At 35.3% G+C, this 22,609-nt stretch overlaps 1 protein-coding gene across 1 annotated transcript in view; it reads left to right on the top strand.

The window, feature by feature from the left end:
• The window catches only part of LOC107599634 (peptidyl-prolyl cis-trans isomerase-like 2), a 36,058-nt gene that overhangs the window by 6,942 nt on the left and 6,507 nt on the right, over nucleotides 1–22,609 (top strand). The window contains exons 6-12 of the mRNA XM_016291284.1: nucleotides 3,400–3,523; nucleotides 4,248–4,337; nucleotides 6,894–6,969; nucleotides 7,802–7,962; nucleotides 10,719–10,794; nucleotides 13,713–13,819; nucleotides 21,881–22,125. Coding sequence (XP_016146770.1) covers nucleotides 3,400–3,523; nucleotides 4,248–4,337; nucleotides 6,894–6,969; nucleotides 7,802–7,962; nucleotides 10,719–10,794; nucleotides 13,713–13,819; nucleotides 21,881–22,125 — 879 coding nt within the window. The remainder of the gene's footprint in view (nucleotides 1–3,399; nucleotides 3,524–4,247; nucleotides 4,338–6,893; nucleotides 6,970–7,801; nucleotides 7,963–10,718; nucleotides 10,795–13,712; nucleotides 13,820–21,880; nucleotides 22,126–22,609) is intronic.

Below are 22,609 nucleotides of genomic sequence, written 5' to 3'. Positions count from 1 at the left end.
TAGTTGTCAAAATGAATTAATTGCAGCACTTTTGTCCTACCTAAATCGAGTTCTGTACAAAGGAAATTTTTTTTCATGCATTTAAATATGGTTTCATTTTCTTTTCATCTTCGTACAAATTAACGAAAAATTTGCGCATATTTTCTTGTATTTAACTGCACTGTGCTCACATTTGGCCTACTTGTGCATTAAATTATAAATAAAAAAAATTACATAGCCTATAATCTTGCGCCCTATTGTGATCTCGAAATGCAGAATATTTCAGTAGGCTGCATGCATTTTAGAGACGTTCTTAAATGTAATGCACATACATGCATGCACAGTTTTGCAGTTTTAATCGCCATTTTGGTAATTTCGTGACTTAACTGATGATGTATGCTCGCAATTTCTAGTGCGGTTTATTAATGAAGTGAGCGTGCGCCTCATTTTCGCGTACAGTTGAAGAGCGTGCGCCGTGAGCACAGTAAAATGACTGACAGGACAGGAAAGTTTGTTTTACTGACATATAACAATATCTCATCAGACCGCAGTTCCCTGTTGTTCTACTGAAGCTCATTTGGCACATGTACCTTTTCCGCTCGTTTGACTCTCGCGCTGAGGGCAAGCTGAAGTGCGCTTCTGAAAAGTCTCCCGTTTGTTGTGGTCGCAAAGAGATACAGCCATTCCGTGTTCTAATACGTTTTTAATTAATAAATTTTTTAACTCCTTAAAATGCTAAAAAACGTTAAATAAAAATGTTGCATTAATTATTTTTAATAACTAAGCTTTTGATTTTATTAGATTAAATTAGATTAGATTATTTGATCGTTTTATTGAAGAAAATTTTGGCAAAATGGCGATGTGTGGCCAGGGGCGTAAATTTCGTCGAACAGTTGGGGGGGGGGCAATAAACATAAATTTTCTCGAGCAATTTTTGAAGGGGACATAAATAATACAGCTAAAATTGTACTTGTAAGGATATGTATACAGTACACAGAGGAAAGCCTTACTACTATTAGAGCAGCAGGGAGACCGTGCCAAATTAGACAAAACTTCAAGCTGTTGTGCTTGCGCTGAGACCGCACTCATGTCTGTTGTGGACATTACTGTCGCAGTGTTGCCAAGTCCACGGTTTTCCCATGGAATTGGGCTAGGGGGTTGGGTTAAAGAATTGTGTTATAATAACCCCTACAAATACAGTTATATTATATACACTATAAACACTTTAAAGGAGACAGACATGTAGATGTCTACATGTCTACATCCCTCTGTTTTGGAGGGATGATTATTTTTTAAATCATACCCTATTTATTGCATCAAAATTTGTTAATAGGTCTACTTAACTATATTTAAGGGTGGATAATTTGATCAGTTGTTTATTGCAACAATACATAACTACAATAACTTTGTCTAGTGCTCTTATGAAATTTTATAGCATGATTTGTGAAAATGTAACTATACTGAATGACATGGCAGACTTCTTCATGGCTAGTTTTTGCGTATTTCATTTAATTCTGTAACCTACTTGTTCTACAGATCTGCATACTAGTGTTAAATGCTACTGTTTTTGACAGCATTGATAACGTATATGACAGATAATATTATGATAATTTTTGCGTTTCCCTTACCGAATGTCGTATCCTGTCAGCAAAAACCTGTCCATGGGCTTTTTTGATTGCTTTGTTTAAGTGCCAGCGATGCAGTGTTGCCAGATATTGATACTAAAAAAAATAAAAAATTCTATAATTGAACCGAAATTATCTCCAATCTTTTGCAAATAAGAAAAAGATATCGCTGACTCTAAACTGAAACTTCCTACTTTATTAACTTTCTAAAGTGCTAAATTAAGTGGCAAAGACAAGTCCAAAAAGCTTATAATAGCTGGATCTGCGCCCGCGCCCTCACTCACAACTCTCTCAAGCCTCGGCGTCTCGCAGCGATCATTTTCATACCAGGGACGCTAAACATTCTTGCAAACTCTCTAAACTGCCAGTTCTTCTTCGTCTTAGCCCAGGTAAGACGCCTCTGATGTTGTCTGTGGTTCAGGAGTGGAGGAATACGACAACTGTAGCTAAATTCCTTGACACGTCTGCGTGTGGTGGCTCTTGATGCCTTGACCCCAGCCTCAGTCCATTCCTTGTGAAGTTCACACAAATTCTTGAATCGATTTTGCTTGACAATCCTCATAAGGCTGCGGTTCTCTCGGTTGGTTGTGCATCTTTTTCTTCCACACTTTTTCCTTCCACTCAACTTTCTGTTAACATGCTTGGATACAGCACTCTGTGAACAGCCAGCTTCTTTGGCAATGAATGTTTGTGGCTTACCCTCCTTGTGAAGGGTGTCAATGATTGTCTTCTGGACAACTGTCAGATCAGCAGTCTTCCCCATGATTGTGTAGCCTAGTGAACCAAACTGAGAGACCATTTTGAAGGCTCAGGAAACCTTTGCAGGTGTTTTGAGTTGATTAGCTGATTGACATGTCACCATATTCTAATTTGTTGAGGGAATTGGTGGGTTTTTGTTAAATGTGAGCCAAAATCATCACAATTAAAAGAACCAAAGACTTAAACTACTTCAAGTCTGCGTGCATTGAATTTATTTAATACACGAGTTTCACAATTTGAGTTGAATTACTGAAATAAATGAACTTTTCCACGACATTCTAATTTATTGAGATGCGCCTGTACATGTCATGCAGGCATTCATATGAGGAGTTTAACAGCAAATTAGTCATTCAAATGCCAGCTCAACATCGTGATGTCTATATCAGCCATCGGCGATGGACGATGGCATCATCTATCGGCCCTACCCTAGTGTGTGCGCACGCTCGTGATCCTCTTACCTGGCCTGCGTCAACAACAAAATGTGCTAATGACAAGAGATAATGGATTGAAGTCCTCTACAGTGCATATTCTGTCTTTATCTCCTGTACTTTAGGGAAGTACCATTGTCCTGTGCTCTACACAGTGTTCACAAACAACTCCCACATCGTTGCCAACCATATTCTAATTTGTTGAGTGAATTGGTGGGTTTTTGTTAAATGTGAGCCAAAATCATCACAATTAAAAGAACCAAAGACTTAAACTACTTCAAGTCTGTGTGCATTGAATTTATTTAATACACGAGTTTCACAATTTGAGTTGAATTACTGAAATAAATGAACTTTTCCACGACATTCTAATTTATTGAGATGCGCCTGTACATGTCATGCAGGCATTCATATGAGGAGTTTAACAGCAAATTAGTCATTCAAATGCCAGCTCAACATCGTGATGTCTATATCAGCCATCGGCGATGGACGATGGCATCATCTATCGGCCCTACCCTAGTGTGTGCGCACGCTCGTGATCCTCTTACCTGGCCTGCGTCAACAACAAAATGTGCTAATGACAAGAGATAATGGATTGAAGTCCTCTACAGTGCATATTCTGTCTTTATCTCCTGTACTTTAGGGAAGTACCATTGTCCTGTGCTCTACACAGTGTTCACAAACAACTCCCACATCGTTGCCAACAAAGTCACAGGAAATGTTTTCTCTAATGAGGTAAAACGCACTACATCCCACATGTTTCTAGGGGTCCAATTATAATGTTATTCAAGTTTTCTTGCACCTAAAACTGTCATAATTCAGTTTTTCAGTCATAATTCTTTCCTTTTTTTTTACCCATTTTATTTGTTTTAAATTAAACATCTTGTTTTTCTACTAAAGGAATAGTTTACCCAAAAATGAAAATAATAATTTATTAAAATCACTTAAATTATTTTATAAATATTTCTAAATGTATATTTATTTGTATAAATAAATTATAAATGTGTTAATTAAAAAAAATATCTTAAATTATTTTATTTATCAATTTAAATGAATGTATTCACTCTTGTGTTGGATTTTTTCTTCCATGGAACACAAAGGGATAATTTAATTGGAAGTTCATGTTGTTCTTTTCTGTTCAAAAAGTATGTACCATAAAAGTAGTCCATATGACTCGTGCACTGTTGCAGGTTTTCTGAATCCATATAGTTAAATTTAAGTCATTAATGCAGTTGTGACATCACTTCCATGATTTCTGAATGACCCATTTTTGCTGTTCAGTTTCCATGCATTGTGGAAAATGTAGGTCTACACTAAAGAGCATGGAAAATCCGGTTGTTCATGCCCCCTTTAATATCATGCTTACGTCAGTCATTTATTATTGATGCAATAATCTTCTTTAATCTGTATAAATGTGTACATGAATAGTCAATATTCTGTGGATGTGTGTTTTGTTTAGGCAGTGGAACAGCTCAACATCAAGACAAAGAGTTATAAAGACCTGTTGACAGATGAACCTTTTACTCGCCAGGATCTCATCACACTACAGGTGACAGGCACAGAGAGTGTGTGTTTATGACTGTTGAGTTTGGTTAAGCGATGTCGCATGAGCGAAGGTGCTGTTATATCAGCATGGCTGTGATTTCATACAGATTTTAGTTACAGCTTTTAGCCAGTTAGTTTGAAGTTTGTATATGGCTGTGTGTCAAAACCTGTGCTTTTTGTAGGATTACAGTGTTATGAAATGGCAATGTACAGTCTGTTCACATCCACAGTGATTACAGCTGTCGAGAGAGAGACAGATAGTCAGGCTGATTCTGATGATTGACAGACAGGAAATCATTTGCATGCCACAATAATAAATATCTTCTCAGCTTTTATAATAATTATTCATATTTTGTATTAGAAATAGAATTTTCTATATTTTCAGTTTTCATTTTAATATATATATATATATATATATATATAAAACAATGGCTAAATCACATACAATTTAAATTAAAACTTAAGATTTTTTTTATTATTATTTAAATAATTTTAGTACTTAAACGTATTTCTGTTATTTGCCAAATCAACATTTCTAATTTTCATTTAAGGCTTTTTTTTAATTTAATGTTTTTTTATTTTTAATATTTTATTGCTTAAATATTTTATTTTATTTCTGCTTTATTTCAGTCACCGCGAACAATTTTTAATAGTATCTGTTTTAGTTAACTATAACAATACTGATCCCACAGTCATTTAATCGGGATGAATGTTAAAATACTGTTTCCACATGTTAACATATGATTTGTACACAAGTTTCAGCTGTTTTAATCAAATGTTAATGACTGAATGAAAATTCAGTTTTGCCATCAAGAATAAACTACATTTAAATTATTTTAAAATAGTAATATTACACATTATGACTCTTTTTACTGTATTTTTGATCACATAAATGCAGCTTTGGTGAGTATAAAATACTTCTTTCAAAAACATTTTAAAACATCTTATTGACCCTAAACTTTTTAATGGTAGTGTTGAGTTTTATGTTTACATTTTCTGTGCATTTGTATGCAATAATATGGGAATACAGAATCTGTTGTTAAATGTATCGTTTGACAGCCCTTATGTAAGTATAGAAGTCTGTAGTATGACAGGGAAACGTGGGCATGTGTGAAAGACACTGTAAACTGAATCCGTGTTTTCTGTGTGTGTTCATCTGACCTCCAGTGTCCTGTATTCATAGAAAGCAAGCAAGCCATGCTGTCCTTGCATGGTTTATTTTGGGTCAGGGAGAGAGTTGATGGGTGTTATGGGGGGTGTTTGGAGAAATAGAAATGGACTTGGAGTTATTTTCGGGTGAGATTAGGCCGTATGGCTCAGAGTGGGAGCTTTGGACGTGTCTATCCCTGGAGCTCGTCAGGGAGGTGATGGGCGGCGGGGTTTTCAGACCGACACAGAGGTTATTTTGGGAGCCATGTGGGGTGGGAAAGCTGGGGGAGTTTTAAAAGGATTGATGGGGGGGAATATTTGAAAACAGAGAGATGGTTGAGTGGGAGTTTAGCTAAAATAGCAGGACTGAAGCGGGCTGTGGTACAGTTTCACTGTCTGACCTATTTGGAATGGATACTACGGTGGTCACTCAGAGTGGAGGAGAGAGAGAGAGATGAGAAGGTCCTGAACTGTCTTTTGTTAGTGTGTGAGTGTGTTGCAACAGACGAACCCTCAAACTGTTCAGCCAGCAACATTTCCACTAAACTGATAAAACTGTGCCAAAACAAATTCATTATAGTGTTTACTTGTCTTTCTATTTAGGGAAAAATATGATATGAGCTGTTTTATAACAGTTGTGCAGTCCTGAGTCAAGTATTTATTAGATTTTTTTTACTTAAAGGGGTCATCCCACGATAGTTTGATTGACAGTAGCGTTTCAGCACAGACTGGACTGGCGTCTTACCTTAGCTCCGCCCTGAGTGAGCTGTCATCAGTCCGTCATTTTCACCACTGGAGCAGATGTAGACAAGAATGACTCCTAAGCGACCGAGGTGTTCTTTTGTTGGATGTAATAATGAACATAGCAGTCGTCATTTACTCTCGACATCTGAGCCGCTGAAGACGCAGTGGATTACGTTCGTTTTTGAAGGGAATGTGCCCCCGATCTACCTAAATGCGTCTATGTTCGCGCGAATCATTTGTGATCGAGCTTCACCTACAGAAGAAGTGAGTGTAAGGTTTTTTTTAATGAATCTTTGCAAATAGCCTTTCCTAATATTGTGCTAATTAGCAAGTTTCACGATGAATGCGGCTAAAGTAAACGGACTCTCTGAGAGCGGCTCGGAAAAGAAGGGCGGGGTCAGCAGAGCTCATTAACATTTAAAGAAAAATGCTACAAAACTGCGTGCTCTGAAAAGAGCTGTTTTTGACAGGGTAAAAAAGGTGTATTTTACACTACCATTGAGAAATTTTAACCAAACTATGTTACAGACTTTTCATTAAGACCCTAAAAAATCATATCAACTTGTGGAAAATGGGCATCCTATGACCCATTTAATGATCTCTACATAGTTTGTCAGCAAATCCAAAGATGTCATATAACATCTAATTTTGTCCTTTTATATCACAGGATCCTACGAATCTGGATAAATTCAATGTCTCCGACTTCTTCCATGTGAAAAACAATATGAAAGTCCTCGACCCTGGTGAGTTCAGTGTTTTCAGTGCAGTACAAAAAGTGCAGTTAATTTCAGCAAAGGTCTCAGTATTTTGGGAACAGCATACTGCTCTTGCAGTATATAGTGTGCAAATTTTGTGTGCAGCAGTGTCTTATTGTTTAAAATTAAAATGAACATAAATTACAATAAATAAATAAAAGCTAATTATAAAATTAATATATACTGTAGTAAAAAGTTTTATTAGCAAATAAATAATGCAAAAATAAAACTGCAGTTTACAAAAGAGCACACTATATTCCACAATGCAACAGATTGCAAAAATCATTGAAAACATTATTTTTTAAATTTAATTACAATTGCAAAGTTTTCTGTTTCAATATATTTTAAAATGTAATTTATTTCTGCGATGCCAAGCTGAATTTTCAGCAGCCATTTTTGAAGTATTAAGTGTCACACGATCTTTCAGAAATCATTGTAATATGCTGATTTGCTGCTCCAGAAACATTTCTTATTATTATCAATGTTAAAAACAGTTGTGCTTTGTTTGTGTTTGTGGAAACCTTGATTTAAATTTTTTTTTTTAAGGAATAGAAAGTTCAAAATCAAATGTCAACAATTCTGTGTTTTTCTGTCAATATGGGGTGCTGTGTGTACATTAATGAGGAAAAAAAATTAACTTAAATGATTTTAGCAAATGGCTGCAATATAACAAAGAGTGAAAAATTTAAGGGGGTCTGAATACTTTCCGTACCCACTGTATATATAAATATTTCATATGCAAGGTAATCAGGTTTTTGTGACTGTTGTGTTATATTGTAGAGATACTTTTATAAGCTCCATTTTTTGTTATCCCCTACAGATGAGGAGAAAGCCAAGCAGAGCCCATCATACCATCTGAAAAGCACAAACATGGAGACGCGAGAAACACTAGCAGAGCTCTACAGGGACTATAAAGGAGATGAGCTGTTGGCCTCCACCATGAAAGAGCCAGAAGCCAAAAAAACAGACAAGCTCAACGCTGTGAGTATTTTAAGCTTTTGCCTTTCTAGCTGTAGTCAGGGGCAGATGCTTCTCTCTCCTCTGTGTTCATTGATTCATTTCTCTTTTCTTTTTGTCGTCACTTTGAAGTGGTTATATATCACAAGAAACACAGACACTAATACTGTTTGAACTAGTTGGGCTACACTATCTAGGTTTGAAATTGGATGTCAAATGGTTACTAAACACAGTACCAAAATTGTTTATCATACAGAAGAAATGAAAATGTTATCCACACATATCAAAACTAAAAATATAGAAGTCTTAATGATAGTAAAAACAACGTTTAATTCTAAAAGGTGGAAATAAGCTAAATTTAAATGAATCTAAATTACATCTGTCATTGGTTCAAAAAATACTTGATTAACATTTGTATTCAGCAAGGACACATTAAATTGATCAAAAGTGACAGTTAAGACATTTATATTACAGAAGATTTCTATTTTAAAAAATGCTGTTCTTTTTTTAACTTTCTATTCATCAAAGAATCCTAAAAATATATATAATTGTTCCTGGAAAATATTAAGCAGCACAACTGTTTTCAACATTAACAATAAATAAAAATTGTTTTTTGAGCGTCAAATCGGCATATTAGAATGATTTCTGTAAGATCATGTGACACTGAAGACTGGAATAATGACTGAAGCTGAAAATTCTGCTTTGCATCACAGGAATAAGTTAAATTCTAAAATATATTACATTAGAAAAGAGAAATTTTAAATTGTAATAATATTTCAAAATATTATTTTTACTGTATTTTTAACAATTAAATGAAGCCTTTGTAAGTGTAAGAGACTTCTTTTAAAAGCATTAAAAGCCTTACAGACCTCAAACTTTCAGCAGTGTGATAATGGGTGCTAATGGGGTCTCCTGTGAGGTGTTTAGGGCCAGATAAAACAGTTGTGTGCAGTGCTGTTTGGGTCACAGTGAAGTATCTTGCTGTGTCTGTGTATGCGTGTATGTAGACGTGTCTGTGCATTATGAGGTGATTTGCCTCTCAGACTCTACCACCATCACACAGCAACTGGAGCAGAAGAAAACGCCTCGCAGGATCCTCAACCAACCACATTCACTCACAGCAAGAATCACAATTTCATCTGAATGTCATGTCAATTTTTTGCATTTTTGTTTTAATGATCTAAATTTAACATACCAATTAGTCACTTTCTGAGAGACGACACCAGATAAGATACCTGGTATCTAAACCGTGAGGGTTTTTCTTTTTCATACTTGATCTGCGATGGTTTTAAGTGCGTCTCTGGCTGTGTCTCAAGTCTTCTTTTAGCCCAGGTTGAAGTGTGTCTGCCCCCGTGCTTTTAGTTATATTAGCTTTGCTTGCTCAGCCAATTCACAGTGCAGGCATTGAATGTAATTGGCTTGACTTTTGGCATGAATGCCAGTCTATTTCAGCCATAGTTGTGCTGGATTGGCATTGTGACGCTGAAATAGACTGGCATCCAGGCCCACTCTCCTACTGATTTAGCTTTGCCATTTCTATGCCATACTTAGACAAGGATGATATCCCAAATATTAACTATTACCATAATAACTATTACTATTACCATTTTTGATTACCATTTTTGAAGGCCAAAATTTCAACAAAATGTGTATTTTTCTTTTTAACCGTTATAAACAGTGATTGATTTAAATAATAAAAAAATGCATTATTGATTGTGCATTGTTTATGCTACAGAAATAAATACCTTAATGTGACTTATATATTCATAATAGAAAATAGTTATTTTAATTTGTGATATTACATAATATTACTGTTTTACTATATTTTGATCAAATAAATGCAGCTTTGGTGAGCAAAAGAGACATGCAAAAAAAAAAAAATCTTACCGACCCCAAACTTTTGTGTAGTGCAGTTTATCACTTTAACCTCTAAACTGTCACCCGTCCCCTCTGTGGGAGGCCTACGTTTACTTCACTATATTACAATTAAATCCTAATCTAATCATGACAAACTATATGTCGTTGGAAAAGGTCTAAGACTCCTTAATAGATATTTTACCACTGTTTTTTGTTAAAAAATGATGTAGGAAAAGTAATAGATTAATTTATGACAAGAGTGCACCTCTAAAATCTACATCATAACAGGAGTTCTGACCTTTGTCACAAAAAGTCTTCTTTGTTGCCTTTTTCTCCATCACACTTTAGAAATCATCAGGAATTATATATCAATTGAAAACTTAAAATCTCAAAATTCATCCTTTGAAAACCATTTTAAAATCAAATGTTGCATTACCATGAAAATGGTACATCAAAATCATGTTACAAAATATTTTCATTCATGAATTATAAAAATTTAAGTTTGGATAGTGCACTTTCACGTCTATATTCAAAAATGTGAGTGACAATTAAGGGGTTAAATTAATTCCATTGAATACTGAAATGTAAAATGGTAAAGAAAAGGCTATTTTGTTCACTGTTCATTTAAGATTAGCAAGCCAGCTGGGAACACAGACCTGTTGAGAAGAAACATCTGCACATAGACCCATCCAAACGCACCTGAATTGCCCCACAGGAATCAATAAAACATATCCACCTGTCTGTCTGTCTTCACAAATGGGTGATAAAACACTATTATTAAGTGTGATAGACACATTAGGAGGTGTTAGAGTGATGTCATGCATGTGAAGATCATTTAGCTGTTTTGGATGTGGGTGTTAGAGCTTATTTTGTCTTATCTGGAGAGTCTTATCTGCTAAACATGTCTGTCTCTCTTTCTTCAGGCACACTATTCCACTGGAAGAGTGTCTGCCTCTTTCACATCTACAGCTATGGCTCCAGCCACCACCCATGAAGCAGGTAATGGAGTTATAAATGAAACTTGCTTTCCTTTCTTACTCATACCAATTTTAGCCAGCTGACCATTTTAGCTAGCTCTTGTCACATTTGTGACCCTGGACCACAAAACCAGTCATAAGGGTCAATTTTTTAAAATTGAGATTTATACACCATCTCGAAACTGAAGAAATATATACTTTCCATTGATGTATGGTTTGTTAGGATAGGACAATATTTAATATGATTAATAATGAATCACTATCACCATGTAGATACACCCCAATCTGGCTCAACCCTGACTTTCAGCTATACAACAAACCTATCTATTTTCAATCATGGCAACAAAAAGGAATAACACACCTCTATCATTTATTTCAAAATAACCAGCTTATATAATTTAACACACTAGGCCAGAAATATGGTCTTGGGGGAGAACAGTATCTCCAGTATCAACAAATAAAATCCATAATCAAATCCAAGATTAATGTAATAAATAACCCACTGCATCCCTGTCAGTTGATGGAAGAGATATTGATATATCTTTATTGAGAAATTGAGAAATTAATATCCAAACTCTATAAACTTATATTAAATATCAATACAACAATAACGTTACCAATTGCTAAATGGGAAAATGACTTGGCTTCCTCCCCCAACAGCGACTTCTGGAAAGAAATCTGTAGTAATATATTTTCTATGACTAGCAATACAAGCCTACAACTAATACAGTACAAGATAATTCACAGGACTCACATCACTCAAAGGAAAAAATTTTAAATGGGTCTAAGCGATACAGATATATGCTCACAATGCACACTGGGCAGCACCGATGACTATTTGCATGCCACATGGACCTGCCAACCTGTTTGCTCATTTTGGATATTAGTGACCGATAAACTTTCCATCATTATGGACTGTAGGATTCCTCTGTCTCCATCACTTTGTTTACTGGGTAATACTACAGAAATTGATAATCTTCCGATTAAATACAAAAATCCACTCTTCATCTTTCTAACTATCGCCAAAAAAATTATTCTGTTAAACTGGAAATCAAAAAAATGTATACATATCAACTACTGGACTAACCTTCTTATAGAATATATTGCATTAGAAAAAATAACATACACAAACAAGAAAAATATATTTATATTTACAGACATCTGGAATCCATTTCTGACTTATCTTAATATACATCAGAAACCTTGCACTGGACCCACGCACTTTCCCAACAATCATTTTACAAACATAGATCGAGAAGGGGAACAAGGGGAATGAATATAATGTGTAGATATACTAGGGATGCACGATATATCGGCCACCATATCGGTATCAGCCGATAAATGCTCATTTTTTCTGTTATCGGTATCGGCCCGATAAGAAAATGTTGCTGATATCTTAAAGCCGATAAATAATGCATTATTTCCTTCAGAGACACTTCAGATGCGCGCTGTTCGTTTGCAGCCTTTTGTGCAATTGTATGTTGTATTATTGTGTTTATTTGATGTATATCTGATTTATCTCGTATAGAATGCCGTTGGTTAAGTTAAAAGAGCGCTTCAGTTTACCGGTGATCATCTTTAGCTCAGTGCATCACTGCATCACATATTAGCTAAAATACATGCACACCTAGTAAAATTCTTGGCATGTGTGTATGTATTTATTTGTATATATATATATATATATATATATATGTATAAAGTTGTCCAAATTAAGTTCTTAGCAATCAAAAATTAAGTTATATATTTACAGTAGGAAATTTAGAAAATATCTTTATGAAACATGATCTTTACTTAATGTCCTAATGATTTTTTGGCATAAAAGTAAAATCTATAATTTTGACCCATACAATGTATTTTTGGCTATTGCTACAAATATACCCCAGTGACTTAAGACTGGTTTTGTGGTCCAGGGTCACATTTGTGTGAAATATGCATCATGATGGCCAGATCACAAATGTCCTATTAGTCTTCTCAGGGTTCCTTTTCTTTGTTACTACCCTCAGGCCATCCAAGATGTAGGTAAGTTTGTTTCTTCATCAGAACAGATCTGGAGAAATTTAGTGAATGGGTGCCGTCAGAATGAGAGTTCAATCAGCTGATAAAAACATCACAATAATCCACTAGTCATCCACACGACTCCAGTCCATCTATTAACATCTTGTGAAGCTTGTGACTGCCCATAATCCGTAATAGTGCTTCCTCCAGTGAAAAAGTTCATCCCCTGTTGTCCTCTCACATCAGAATCCAGCGACATATTTTTTTTAGAGATGTTATGGACTGTTTGATCAATGCATATTTCTCTCCTGATTCAGATGAGATGGAGAAAGCAATATTATGGATAAAGGACTCATATTTTACCCAGAACCAACCATTTGAAGTTAAATAATGATGGATTTGTTACACAGCTTTTCGCTTTGCTAGATGTTAATTGATGGACTGGAGTCCTGTGGATTACTTATTTATTATTGTGATGTTTTTATCAGCTGTTTGGACTCTCATTCTGACGGCACCCATTCACTACAGAGGATCCTTTTGTGAGCAAGTGATGTAATGCTAAATTTCTCCAGATCTGTTGTGATGCAGAAACAAATTCATCCACATTATTTTCAGCAAATTTGCATTTCTGGGTAAACCATTCCTTTAATGCCTACATATCCTGAATGCATTAAGTTGCTTTGGGTTCAAACATCTGCTAAATGTGCAAATGTAAATGTCACCATGACCATTGCAATACCTGAAACTCCTGGCAAGTGTTAGTATTTTATTCTCATTTAGAGTGAATCTGGCTTCAGTATACCTCTGGAAACCATCTGGCAGCTGTCAAATTGGTCTTGCATACCTGTTCATTCTCTTTCAAACTAGTATAAGGCTGTAATGATACAAAAATGTTGTGAATGCTATCCGCTGCAGAGAATGAAAATATTTGTCTTGTGATTTCAGATGCTATTTCCGATGATACCGTTCGCTACCAGTATGTTAAGAAGAAAGGCTATGTCCGCCTGCACACAAACAAAGGAGACGTGAATGTGGAGTTGCACTGTGATAAGGTAATGCCATATGAAACTGTCAAACACTAACACAAACCTTAGGTAAGTATATTTGTTGGTGGATTTAAACTTTTAAAGGTTTTTCTTTCTTTTTTTTACACGTCATCATGCGTGCTCAATATCTAAATGTGATATTTCTGGCTCTGTTTGACACTGTGTGTGTGTGTGTGTGTGTGTGTGTGTGTGTGTGTGTGTGTGTGTGAGTGAGTAGTGTGTGTGTGTGAGTGAGTAGTGGTCTAAAGGCCGTCTTGTCTGTACATAATATATAATTCATCCATTGCTAGTGCGTGCGTGCGTTTGTGTCAGTGTGACTTGGGAACCAATGTAAGCACTGCCTAATGGACACAGAAACCGTATTTCATGCTCTTCTTAGTCCTAGTATCTAGATGCTATTTTTGTGTCTTTTCATTGGCTGTGTGCTTTATCAGGATAAAGAGGAGAGGTCACATTGATAAGAAAATTACCCTCTGCCTTTTTTCTTCCTCTCCTCCACTCACTCCCTCCCTCCTGTGGTTTGCTTGCATTTGTGATGATTCTATTTGTAATGCAGTGTTTACAAAGTAGTAATAGCCTTTTTTTACTGTAAGGGTAAATCTTATGAAAGGACAAGAAAAATGTCAAGATCATGTTCATATCTCACTCTAGAACAAAATAGAATTATATTTTGCCAAAATAAAATTAAGCTTATTTTAGGGTATTTTGCTTTTCATAACAATTAAGCAAACATTTTACTGCAATCTAGTTAGAAATACAGTAAGCACAATGACTTTAAAATGAAACAGACAATACAATATTTAGCCTGTACAGTATATGCACTTTACAATTTAAATGTTTTTTATTAATAATATTTATTTAATTATATTAATCATTTTTAATTTAAAAAATCATTTATTTGTTTATTTATATTGAATTACTATAATGAGAATTGAGTTTTATCATTATGAGAATTTTGGGGGAAATGTGCTTGATAATTATTTTGAAAATAAGGTAAATGCAAAAACTCACCTAAATTCTTTAATCCTCCTAAAATAGTCTCCATTTATATAAGCAAAATATGATTAATTATTTTCTTTCTTTTTATTTTCATTCTCTAAACAAATGTCGTCTTTTCCAGGATTTACAGTTTACAGCACTTGATTGCATTTAGATTGGACAGTTATGTAACACTGTCAGGTTTAGATGGAGCAGATGATTGAGATCTTACTTGACAACTTTATTTTTGTAGGTGTTTTTTGTGTCTGTGTGCCCTTCATGCATAAGTGTGTGACATTGAAATCTGAATGTTTTTTTGTTTTTTTTAAAGTTTTGACATGCTTGACCTCCTCTCAGGGAGACTTATAAAACTTTAATGTGGAATTTGCTTCTGCACAATGTCTTTTCTGAACACAAAATCAGTTTATTGACTTGCAGAGGTTTTATGTGAAGAGAGGGATGTCTGATCGCCATAGAAATGAACAAATAAACATTTACAGTGCGGGAGAGGAAGCAACTGCTTAAACTTTCAGTGCCTTGGTTTTTTTTAAACAGCATCTTACATAAGCATGCCTTTCACTTCCTGAATAACCTAGCAGACTCATACATTCAAAGCTGCCAAATGTATTACTAACAAACCTAATAGTTTATTGACCTTTATAGCCCACAGACGGTCCTTTTGGTAGCACTCAAGGGCTTTGCGAAAAGGGCTTGTACATATGTTGAGTAAAATAATTAAGTCATCATCTGAAATTATAGTGGACACAGTTCCTGTGATATTCATGAGTGATTAAATCTACAATCTGCAGTTTCATTAATGTGAATGTTTTGCATTCCTTTAATTGGAGATCGGCTTAAACTTATTGAAGACTGGCTTCCCTTTGGTTGAATCTCATGAAGAAATACCATATATTTCACCTCCAATATCATAGCAAAAACAGATCATTAAAGGGGTCATATGATGCTTTTTAAGAGATCATTATTTTGTGTATTTGGTGTAACAGAATATGTTGACATGCTTCCATTTTTGGAAGGCCAAACAAAGTAGTTTCGCTTTCACAACGAACCAGCGTCACACACCGCGGCCTACAGTGAGCAGAGGCCGGGGGCTAGCGTGAGGAAGGGCGGGAGGGTTAGAGTGAGCAGAGGCGCGCGGGCTTGAGAACGGCGTGGCCGGCAATTTCGATGAGGACTGGGCTGGACTCCGCTTCCTCCACGGTGAAAGCCGATCCAGCGATCCACAGCGCAAAGTTGATGTATTTCCTCAGCGACCAGCACGGATCAGCTCTAGGCATGACGAAGCAGATATCGTCCTCTTTTGGAAGACCAAACAAAGTAGTTTCGCTTTTACAACGAAGCACACAGCGTCTTTACGACATTGCGGCGGGAAACAACAAAACTACAGCGAGAATAAAAGTTACGCCTTCTTTCTTTGCGTGAACATTTGGGCAGCGTTATGCAAATCTTCCCACAGAGCAACGTAGGTATGTTGGGGCTTGTTAGAACGAGCCGTTTTAGATAGGTGTGGCTGACTCTTATCTTTTATAAAGAATATCTCTTTGGATTTGAGACTTTAGTCTTTGCAACTTTGCAGGGTCAAGTGTAGATGGAAGAGATAATAACAGTAATGTCTAATTTGTCTACAAATCACTTGTTGTGTAGACTGACATTTACTGAAAGAAAAGAAAGTTAGGCTAACAATCCCTTCTCTAACAGTTTAAGTGACCCACCTGCAAAACAGGACACAAAGCCATGTACGGCTTAATTCAAATTAACCTCTCTCGTGGTTCGGCATGAATCCAAATGTTTCCATGGTCGCGATGTGTCTTCAGACTTTGTTTGGAAAAGTGTTAGCAATAGTGATATTTAACATGGTCTTTTTCCAGGAAAGTGCAAGTAGAGCCTTGTTTTCAATCACATGAAATTAAATATGGCATCTACCCTCACCAAGGTGCAAAATATTTTTAATGCATGGTTTTAGTTACAAGTATAAGTCAGTTGGATGACTCATGCACATTTTTGTGATTCTCCTTAAAATTACTAAAGGTTTTTTGAGTAGAAGTTATTACAGGAAGTTTAGTCTTTCATCAAAAAATTTGCTCTTGCAAATTCTTTTTCATATTCAGTTGGTCTGATGAGCATTTTATTACTTTCTCAAACTTTCCTGAGCTGTCTAGACAATATGACCTGAGCTTTCGTCAGAACATCAATCTGAATAGCTTTTTTGATGCACATTTGCGAGGGATGTTTTCCTGTGGTCATGAGTGTTAAAAGGTAGAGGTCTAACTGAGAAACAGAAAGGGTAAGGAGTTAGTGCACTCTATCCCCATATATCTAAAATTCAATCCCATAAAAAATGCACCAGCCTCACCTGAGACCCTTGCGTAAAAAGAAGGATTGAGAGCAAGAGGAGAAGAGGGAAATAGACCGACAGATTTTTCATGAACAGAGAGTACATTTTAAAGTGTTGAGTATTAGACTTGGAGGTCTTGATCTTGCAGTCATTCTCTTGCATATATTATCAAACACATTGAGACGAGGTTTGCATTTGACCTAAAATAGATGCAAATAAGAGGGAGAAACCTTGCATCAAATGTGTGCTTTTAGTCGCTTGAGTGGGACAGAGTGTAAATGACTGTTCACGGATGTTAGGGAAGAGTTTGCAGTGTCCTCAATCCTCTGTGATGCATTTGCATATGCTTGTGATTATCTGTCAGAATGGCAACTATTATAGAAACCTATTCTCTTGATTATAATTACAATAGTCTAATTAAAGGCACATGCCCCTTTTTTTTGGAGGAATAATTCACACACAAAAAACGAAAATCATTATTTACTCACCCTTGTGTCATTTCATATCTCTATGACTTACTTTCTTCACACAAAAGGAGAATGTATGAAGAATATCCTGGCACCTCTTTTTAATTTAATGAAAGTGAATATGACTCGTATATGATAGCAATCGTGTGATGAACAGAATTTATTCTATTTTATAAAAGTTATTCACTGAAAACTCATCCTAGTGATTTGGGAATGTTTATTTTAATCCCCCCCCCCCCCAGTTGGATCTTCTCAATGAATCTGTTAATTCAGAAAACTAAAACCATAAAAAAATGAATTACTTGACTTTAACTGAAATTAAATTAAATATAAAAACAACTTAAACTTTTTTGTTTAGTTTAAGTTGAAGTACTAAATAACTAAAACGAAATAAACTAAAACGTAATCAAACTATATAGAGATATTGTTTAAAAAAACTAATAAAAATGATAAAACCACCCAACAAAATTACTAAAACTTGCAAATTAAAATGAAAACAAAAAAGATAAAAAATCTAATCAAATTCAAAATAATAAAAAAAATAATAGTTATTTTATTTATACTAAAACAACACTGAATCCAGTTAATCAGACTGGTTTGATTCTTGAGTTTAACTGACTGATTCAGTCTACAATGAATAACAACTTAAATTTCGATCTGTTCTTCATACAAATGTTTCATATGACTTGTACAAAACCTTTGTAATTGCATCGAGGAACAAGCAGTGTTATATAAAAAATTTTGGTTCAGAAAGAGTCATACAGGATTGAAACCGTGAGGGTGAGTAAAAATTTTCTGACATTTTTGTGTGAACTATTCCTTTAATATGAACCATTAAAAGATATGTACTGATAAATGTTATACCAACCATAATAACGTGGCTTATTTATATTATTTTGAAGGCTTTCATGTGTTCAGCTGTCCTGTTTTCCTCCATTTAGTTGAAAAATAGATAATAGTAACCAAATTATCAAAATGTGTTTTGGATGCTGCAAAGTCAAGAGTGTGACAAATCACACAATGTTGCTTTGAAGAGATGCAGCGTTCTGTAATAATGGTGCGCTGTTAAGACTGTGAATGAATGTGCAGTGATTATGATTCTCTAGGATTCTTCAACAAAATTAAATGAAGGCTTCTTACACAGCAGTTTGCTGTCAGTTCTACAGAAGACATCACAACTCACACTGACATGCACAGACATCTTTAGATATACCTGTTTGTGAATGAGTGTGTGGATATAAAGATCTGTATACATAAAGGAAAAAAGGAAAAGATCATAAAAATCTATGACAAAGAATATACTAAATAGTATATAATTTTAAAGCATATATTTCAAACCTGAAATAGGCTCGCTAGTTTTGTGGTAATCATTGGCTGTGATGTATTTATTTGCAAAGTGTCCAGTTGTTGTTGCTTTGTTCAAATTACAGCAATCATATGATTGGGTTTTTACATTAATTGCCGGTTAATCAGATTAATCACAATTAATTGTATATTAGTCACTGCAGACTCAAAACATGAATGTGGTACTTCAAGCTTGAATAGATTGCCTTTGCATGAAATTTATGTTTTTTATGTATGGGTCAAAGGACCTGATTTATTGTTTATTGCATTTTTTTAAAGTAATTAAGTCATAATATTAAAAGTAAAATATATGGTATAATTATTACTATTCCCCTCTGGCTCCAAATAATTCAAAATTTGCCATTACGTCACTTGCTGTAGTGAATGGGTGCCATCAGAATGAGAGTCCAAACAGCCGATAAAAACATCGCAATAATCCACAAGTAACATCTTGTAAAGTGAAAAACTGTGTTTGAAAGAAACAAATCCATCATTAGGACATTTTTACGGTGGCCGTAAAGTGCAAAGCAAATCACAATTCTGAAAACAAAATAACAAATTACAAACGCAAATGCAAGTCTAAAAATCTAAATAACAATTCAGAAAGCACAACAACAATTCAGAAAACATTATAACAAGTCAGAAAACACAATGACAAATTCGAAAAAGCGCTAGTCGTTGGCTTTTTTTTTTTTAAAGTTCGGCAAAAAGTGGGATCGAACCCGGGTCGATCGCGTCAAAAAGCAAACAAAAAAATTTGTTTTTGGATTTGTCGTTGTGCTTTCTGACTTATTTTGTTTTCGAATTTGTCATTGTGTTTTCTGACTTGTTATAATGTTTTCTGAATTGTTATTTTGTTTTTTTAGACTTGCATTTGCATTTGTAATTTGTTATTTTGTTTTCAGAATTGTGATTTGCTTTGCACTTCTCGGCCACCGTACATTTTAACTTTAAATCATTTCTTCCAGCTAAATCAGGAGCATCAGGAGATATACCGGTATATGCACAGATCAAGCACTGTTTACAAGCGAAAACAGTTCTAAACAAATATGGTGGTGGATTGAGAAGACAACAGGGTTATGGACTGTTTTAGCCAGAAGCGATGGTTTAAAGTTAAAATGGCTTAATGATGGATTTGTTTCCTACTTGTGGATTATTGTGATGATTTTATTATCATGTAATGCTAAATTTCTCCAAATCTGTTCCGATGAACAAACAATCTCAGCTACATCTTGGATGTCCTGAGGGTGAGCAGATTTTCAGCAAATTTTCATTTTTGGCTGAACTATTTCTTTTATGGAAATCTATTAGGCAACATCTATAATGAACTTGGCCCATAGACTATTGTTGTCTAAATTGTCTGCGCTAATCCACAGCAGACCACAGATGCTTGAATTTAACCATCTAACTCTGGATTTTAATATTTCTGTAATGTGGTCTCTTTAAGTGCTCAAAATTATTAAATGAATCGCTTTTTCTTGCCATTGTTGTTTTTAATCTTGGCATCCTTGTTATTCTGTCCGGTTGATTTTCATCCTCCTCTTTTTTTTCTCATCCTTTTTAATCAAGTCAGTGGCATGGGGTAGAAATGTCAGTAAGGTCATAAATTATGCAGAAATGTCACCTGGGGAATGTTTATGAGGATGTGCAAGTTTTCAAAGGCAGATTGGTGCACCATAAAGCCATCGCTCCACAACGACAGCAGCTGCTGGACGTTAAACTCCTTCCTGTCTTGCTACAGCTAGAATCATGTGCCACTGCTCATTGAGAAGTATAAAACATTTTCAAACTCACATGACTGTGTGAATTCAGTAGGTGCAGGTGTTTCAGAAAACAGTCATGGAAAAATGTTCCTAATCTTGCATTTGAGCGGAGTCTCATGTCAGTCTCTGCACGCACACACAGACACACACACGATCACTCGCTTGCTGCGAGAGCTGCATCCAGCAGAGCTTTTGATTGAGCGTGATGAAGCATTAATTAGTGTACCTGATTTGGAGGCCTTTGGCATGAGGTGTTTGTTAATGGTGGCAGAAGACGAAGCATGGTGCCTGTGCCTGGGGCACAAATGATTTGAAGTGACAAAAAGACAATCTGGGTCACGTTCAGTTGAACTGCTTTAATATTTCAGTGTAAAATCTGTGGGAAGAATTAAATAACCAGACTACTGCATTACATACTAATGTTCAAAAGATGTCTGTAAGATTTTTTAAATGTTTTTGAAACAAGACTCATGCTCACCAAGGCTGCATTTATTTGAACAAGAATACAGTGAAAACAGTAATATTATAAAATATGACTACATTTTAAAATAAGTATTTTCTATTTTTATTATATTTTAAAGTGCAATTTATTCCTTTGATGCAAAGCATCATTACTCCAGTCTTCAGAGTCACATGATCTTTCAGAAATCTTTTGAAACATTGTAAATGTCTTTACTGTCACTTTAATTTTCAAAAAAAAAAAGACAAAAATCTTACTGACCCCATAGTTTGTTGTCTGTGAGATTTGTGGATTGCCACAGTTTAGTATTTGTTTTTTTCTATTTTTTTTGTAGCATATTGCTTATTCTTAGTGTTTGAGGTTTGCACAAACAACTAAACCTACTGAACTTCAGTGCGTAAATTGTCCCACCATCATTTGTGCTACGGACATGAATTTATCCTCAAATCGTGTGGCTTTATCAAGAAGTGTGTTTCTTTTTGTGTTCAGAGTTACGATAAAATGAGCTAAAAAATCCCAAAGACATTGAATAAGGGACTTGAGCTATATAAGGGGACCAGAATATGTTTTGCAATCCTGTTTGGTGCCGCTAGTGTAAACCGATGTGTTTCTGTTTGTGTAAATGTTATGTTTTCGTGTTGTGCTGGATCACTGCTTTTATTCTTCCACTGTAATTATACCAGACTACAGATGTGATGCCGCATACAGCAGGGTTGTTATTGGCGTGAAATTGTGTTACTCTTAATCTCATACACATGCTCCCCATTGTGTTTAATATCCATATTTTCCCCCCTCCTGGCATTCCTCTCTCTGTTGTTGTGTGTATTAGGAGGAGAGTCTTACTGGGGGAAGCCATTCAAGGACGAGTTCAGACCCAATCTGTCTCACACGGGTCGTGGTATTCTGAGCATGGCTAACTCAGGACCCAACACAAATAAATCCCAGTTGTGAGTAAATGTTTCATCTGCTCATTACAGTGACTGGATTAATATCAAACGCTCTGTTTAGAGGTTGTTTTTAACCTCTGAAGTATTAAACTTCTGCAATTAATTCAGACTCCGTTCAAACTTTGTATCACTTTAACCTGATGTTGCTTTGGGTTTTTATAAACCTCTTTAACAGAAATGTAAGATTCAGTTTTAAATATTAACCTTTGACACTGCTAGAATTTTCTGCATTCTACATCTAACCAACACCTATGATGTCATTCTGATATTTGCATACTGAATTCTGGTTGGTCTTGTCTTTTTTGTACTTCTTTAACCCTCTGTAACCAGCAATATCAAATGGGAGGAATCAAAGCCTAAATTGACTTGAAAATTCAACACTATTTTTGTTGCCTTTGTAAGCACTGATGTTTAGCTCATGAAATGCAAATATAGTTTAAGTATGAAATTGCCCTCACGAAAACTTTTCTTTTCTGTTTACTTT

This window comes from Sinocyclocheilus grahami, unplaced genomic scaffold (assembly GCF_001515645.1).
Source record: "Sinocyclocheilus grahami isolate Dianchi unplaced genomic scaffold, SAMN03320097.WGS_v1.1 scaffold269.1, whole genome shotgun sequence".
Taxonomy (NCBI): Eukaryota; Metazoa; Chordata; class Actinopteri; order Cypriniformes; family Cyprinidae; genus Sinocyclocheilus; species Sinocyclocheilus grahami.
This window is presented reverse-complemented; position numbering and strand designations above follow the sequence as displayed.